Source organism: Leuciscus leuciscus (genome assembly GCF_965113295.1).
Source record: "Leuciscus leuciscus genome assembly, chromosome: 23".
NCBI lineage: Eukaryota > Metazoa > Chordata > Actinopteri > Cypriniformes > Leuciscidae > Leuciscus > Leuciscus leuciscus.
In genome coordinates this window covers 33,520,321-33,526,320 of record NC_138747.1, presented here as the reverse complement: position 1 = coordinate 33,526,320, position 6,000 = coordinate 33,520,321, and the positions used below count along the sequence as shown (strand labels likewise).

The following is a 6,000-nucleotide window of genomic DNA, read 5'->3' as shown; positions in this document are numbered from 1 at the left end:
ATTTGTACTGTGAAAAAATCCTATTAATAATGTATATGAAGGAAATATTGAGTGTTTATATGAACTCAGTGTAGTGTTTCATGCATTCATTTAATCACTCTCTTTCTTATTTTAATATATTTATTTTCTTATATATATTTTTCACGGTGTTCCTCTAATATCTGCACTGAAGCGCTCGCTCTGCTGCACTGAAGCACACTGTACATCAGTTATCTCAGGAGTCCAGTACAGTCTTATTTCTTCTTCCATAAAAAGCTAATTATATCCCAAACGAGTGTCTAGTCGTCCCCCAGCATTCTCTGCTTCAGTGTCAAGTCGTCCCCCAGCATTCTCTGCTTCAGTGTCTAGTCGTCCCCCAGCATCCCCCAGCATCCTCTGCTTCAGTGTCTAGTCGTCCCCCAGCATTCTCTGCTTCAGTGTCTAGTCGTCCCCCAGCATTCTCTGCTTCAGTGTCTAGTCGTCCCCCAGCATCCTCTGCTTCAGTGTCTAGTCGTCCCCCAGCATCCTCTGCTTCAGTGTCTAGTCGTCCCCCAGCATCCTCTGCTTCAGTGTCTAGTCGTCCCCCAGCATCCCCCAGCATCCTCTGCTTCAGTGTCTAGTCGTCCCCCAGCATCCTCTGCTTCAGTGTCTAGTCGTCCCCCAGCATCCCCCAGCATCCTCTGCTTCAGTGTCTAGTCGTCCCCCAGCATCCTCTGCTTCAGTGTCTAGTCGTCCCCCAGCATTCTCTGCTTCAGTGTCTAGTCGTCCCCCAGCATTCTCTGCTTCAGTGTCTAGTCGTCCCCCAGCATCCTCTGCTTCAGTGTCTAGTCGTCCCCCAGCATCCTCTGCTTCAGTGTCTAGTCGTCCCCCAGCATTCTCTGCTTCAGTGTCTAGTCGTCCCCCAGCATCCTCTGCTTCAGTGTCTAGTCGTCCCCCAGCATCCTCTGCTTCAGTGTCTAGTCGTCCCCCAGCATCCTCTGCTTCAGTGTCTAGTCGTCCCCCAGCATCCCCCAGCATCCTCTGCTTCAGTGTCAGCACACACTCATCAGGACCGTCATCCTCATGTCATCACACCCGTGACACTCTCTTCTGTATAACTAGAGTTGTCACGACACCACGGAGAAAAAAACTGCCACAATATTAAGTTTTTTTTTATTTTTTATTTAAAGCTAAATATCCCTCATTGTCATGTTCTAGACTTGGTATATTTGACATGCCTTATTTCTGGTATATATTGTTCAAACATGTCCTGAGCTAGTGCACTTGTTCAAAAGCATAAATGCTGGTTAATACATTAACGTTATTTGATGAACAGATTTAAACACAAACGTGCATCGCACGCGAACACAATGCTCACTGGATCGACGTCAAGTCACATTTATTTATATAGTGCTTTTAACAATACAGAGTGTGTCAAAGCACTTCACAGTATCAAACTGGAGGATAGAGTGTCAGTAATGCATAATAATAAGATTAAACATTCAGTTTTCATTTAAAGGGGTCGTTCAGGATTTTGGACATCGGACCTCATTTCCAAGTTAGCCTGTGTGTTGTTCATCAGTGGAGACAGTTTTCAACATTTTTCATCCAGTCCTTCCAGTTGCATAGTTCGCCGGTGCTAGGCTAGCGCGAGTCAACGATAACTGCTAGCCTGCCATTAAAACAGTTTTACCCACTCCACAGTTCACCAACAGCAAATCAATCATAACGCCAGACTATCGATGTAAATGACTGTTGAGAGATTAATGTTAGAAATCAAACTACTCTTGCATCTCAATGATCGCATTACATTTACGCACCGGCGAAGGTAGGTAGGAACCGGTAGGTTAAGGGTCAGGTTAGTGAGTACGTGTGTGTGTGTGAGATGGGTAGGTTTAGGGTCAGGTTAGGTAGTGTGTGTGTGTGTGTGTGTGAGTGATTCAGTTGGGCTTGTCTGCCACTCACGACTCACCTCTTTGTTCTTCTGTTCCTCAGATGAAGCTCGTTCCAAAAAGTGTGGGATCTTGGTGCACTGCCTGGCGGGCATCAGCCGCTCGGTCACCGTCACGGTGGCATATCTCATGCAGAAGCTCAACCTGTCGCTCAACGACGCCTACGACTTCGTCAAGCGCAAGAAGTCCAACATCTCGCCCAACTTCAACTTCATGGGGCAGCTCCTGGACTTCGAGAGGACGCTGGGCCTCAACAGCCCATGTGACAACCGATCGACCAATGACCAGCTGTTCTTCACCACGCCGACCAATCACAACCTGTTCCAGCTGGACCCGCTGGAGTCCACATGAGCCGGCGAGGACAGTGGGTCGGTGGGGGAGCCACTCGACGGATGAATCTGCCACTCGACGAGTGTTTCTGCCACTCGACGGATGATTATCTCCGGTGTCGGGGAGTTTAGAGCCGAGGTTCGGCACACGGGCCCTCTGAGGCCCTCCGCTCCGGTGGATCTCAGTGCAGCTTTTCTTGCCTTTATGGAACAGACTGTTCTTTTATTGTCCCGGTTTGACACCCGAGCAGAACCTCAGCGCTTCACTCACACAGACTGAAGTGCAAGTGCTCGGCCCTCTGGTCTCAAAGGCTGTCGACGTACCGACTGGGATTTGTGTTCTCCAACCGGAGGGGAATGTATTGGTGATGTTTCTCCAAGCTCAGACCGAAGGGGCATCAGAGGTGCACAATACATTCAGTTTCTATATCTTTGTATATTTCCTCGCAGACGTTGTTCAAAGTCGTGACAGAACCAACACAAACAGACATTGTGAGTCGACATCCCCCTCTTTATTTTCTCTCGCTCTATGTTTGCAATGACCTAATGCGTTTTGCACAGTGGTGAAGCCTTTCACTTCTTGGCACTTAAAAGCGGTACTCCAACACACACACACACACACACACACACACACACACACACACTGAGCGTTCCTACCAGTCCTAGGCTGCGACGAGGACGACACACACTTAAAGCTCATTGTTCATTAACCCGCACACCACAGATTGGCGTGTGTGTGTGAGACGCGAGTCTACAAGGCTCTTCACCGTCTGGCCTTGGTGATTCTCATTACAGTATGAATTTATTGTATTAATTTGTGAAGTATGTATTCACTCGATGTATTTGGGCATGCGATCCTCTCGAGGTGCCGAATGTTGAGGCCTGTGTTTGGAGCGAGTCTTGAACGGTGTGTAGCGAAGGCGTTTCTGAGCGCAGGAACGAGCGAACGAACACGAGTGCTCGAGTTAACAGGGTTGCTTTAAGCTGGCCTTATATAACCTTTTTAATTCTTTCCTACTCTGACTGTTCAATACTCTTTGTATCTCACTTTAGAAATCGTTGTATTAAAAAGTTCATTTTTAAAGAAACCAATATGTAGTAGTAATAATAGACGACTAATGGTCTTTAACGGGTCGGTCGAGGTTATGTTTGTTACTCTGCAATATTACTCAACAACCGCAGTATTTTCTAGAAGAAATGGCCTGGGGTTTTTGACTCTTCTACTTTTGATACTAGCGATCAATAGCTTCGTTAGCTTGAAACGAGCAGCGTTTGGCCCGGGGTTTCACAGGAAGTGACATCACACACCGGCCACTGGGTGCGCGTTTCATCCGATTCGATTTACCCCATAATATACATGTGCTATTTACTGACTCCTGTGGCCTTCTCATATATCTCAATATATATATATAATATAGTATTAATCGTGTGCAGATATGCAACAGTCGTCCCGTTAATATATCATGGACGACTCTTTCTCATGCTTGAAACTCTTCTGAAACCCAGTCTCAATAACGGCTCTGGTCTCCTCGGGTCTGAACCTGCTTCTGTATCTCCATGTAAATCTTGATTTCAAGCTGCTTCTGTGGAGGAATGTTTGCATCGAGAGGAACGGCTCGTGTCTGTACAGCGGAGCAAGGCTTCCCGTGAACATGTGCCGGAGCTTCTCAACGGTTCTGCGATTCGTGACTGTCGGAGAGGAAGAGAACGACTGATGAGCGAATAAGGAAATGTGTATCTTACCTCACCGAGGAATTTTTCAGGGATTTTTATTTGACAATGCGTCGGCACCGTGTCACAGCTTCAGATGTCAGAGCTGTTTTATATGTGCTGTAAACATTTTTTTAAAAGATACAATCTATATATGTGTATAAGACTGGGCTTGGTAACCGGGCAGTTAAATTTTCTGGTTTATGAAGGATATAAAATTGTCCGTATGTATTGTATAGTATATGAAAACCAATACAAGACTTGTTTGTACTGCAAATAAATATTGAATTATTTTTTGGTTATTCAGGCTGGTTTGGTGTATTCATTCGATCCTTCCCATAAAACCCTTATAAAACAGTGAGTAGAGGAGAGCGGGACACAAGCTTTGTGTAAACCTACTTAGGGTTTATTATATTCCCACATGTCTAGTACAGTTATGTGGTTTTGTTTCATTAATACATTGTACACTTTTTTTCCCCTTGATTTGCCCTGAAAGAATGAAATGTGACAACATGCCCCATAGGTGGAGAACATTATAACATGACCATATGACAGATTAAAATGTTATCTGATCTAACCAAAAAATATACTAGACAAATTAAAATATTTTCTCAGTAAAAGTCAATTATGAACTTTTCATATAAAAAAAATAATCAATGAAAAATAAACCGATTTTTGAGTTAGACCGGAAAACACAGCTATACAGTACAGAAGAGGATTAGGGCCAAGCAATAATACAAATAAAAAAAAACATCTCGAGATTAAAGTCATTATAATGCGAGATTAAACTCATTAAATTTCGAGAAAAAAAAAGTCGAAATACAATCTTGAGAATAAAGTCGTTGTGTTCCGAGAAAAAACTCGTAAAATTTTTAGAAAAAAGTGTCGAAATACAATCTTGAGAATAAACTCATTAAATATAGAGAATAAAGTCGTGTTTGGAGAAAAAACTCGTTAAATTTCGAGAAAAAAGTCGTGTTTCGAGAAAAAAACGTTAAATTTGGAGAAAAAAAAGTCGAAATAAAATCTTGAGAATAAACTCATTAAATATAGAATAAAGTTGTTGTTTTTTGAGAAAAAAACTCGTTAAATTTCGAGAAAAAAAAGTCGAAATACAATCTTGAGAATAAACTCATTAAATATAGAGAAAGTCGTTGTGTTTCGAGAAAAAACCCGTTAAATTTCGAGGAAAAAAAGTCGAAATACAATCTTGAGAATAAACTCATTAAATATAGAGAATAAAGACGTGTTTCGAGAAAAAAAAACGTTACATTTCGAGAATAAAGTCGTTGTGTTTCGAGAAAAAACCCGTTAAATTTTGAGAAAAAAAAGTCGAAATACAATCTTGAGAATAAACTCATTAAATATAGAGAATAAAGACGTGTTTCGAGAAAAAAAAAACGTTACATTTCGAGAATAAAGTCGTTGTGTTTCGAGAAAAAAACTTTAAATTTCGAGAAAAAAGTCGAAATACAATCTTGAGAATAAACTCATTAAATATAGAGAATAAAGTCGTTGTGTTTCGAGAAAAAGAGTCGAAATGAAATAACGCATTGGATCAGTGTTCATTGCATAGCCTACTGATAGAGGAGATGGCAGAGTTGGATCACTTAGTCAAGCTATATTTTAGACTTCTTTCAGTAACAAAGAAATACTATCAACTTTAGCTAATTATGACAGAATAATAATTAGCATACGAACTTTAAAGAGCGGCTAGGTCTTTCTAGAAGAAAAATCAGTCCAATTTGCGCGATGTACTCGCTTTTGTCCAACATGAAATGACAACCAGTGGACAAATGCAAGGTTATCGCTGGCTTCACCTACGTGCGATTCATCGAGGTTTCCCAGGATACCATAAGACACTTTATTAAACTTTATTAAACTTGTTGATCTTCAAGGTGTGGATTCTGTGGAATTTCATATGCACTCTGGCATATGGACAGCTATGATAAATTAAAAACGCATGCAGTGGGCTCGATGTTAGGATGAATGTGGCCTCAAATCAATCTCAAAATTTAACGCGTTCATTCTCGAAATGTAATGAGTTTATT

General features: G+C 42.0%; 2 protein-coding genes across 2 annotated transcripts in view; both read left to right on the top strand.

Annotated features, from left to right (window-relative positions):
- dusp7 (dual specificity phosphatase 7) overlaps positions 1-4,251 on the top strand; it is a gene marked incomplete at its 5' end in the record, with an annotated part of 7,783 nt that extends 3,532 nt beyond the window's left edge. The window contains one exon of the mRNA XM_082155321.1: positions 1,954-4,251. Within this exon, the coding sequence (XP_082011447.1) occupies positions 1,954-2,261 (308 nt within the window). The remainder of the gene's footprint in view (positions 1-1,953) is intronic.
- Positions 1-6,000, top strand: part of poc1a (POC1 centriolar protein A) — a 145,548-nt gene that overhangs the window by 105,368 nt on the left and 34,180 nt on the right. The gene's annotated exons all lie outside the window — the stretch shown is intronic.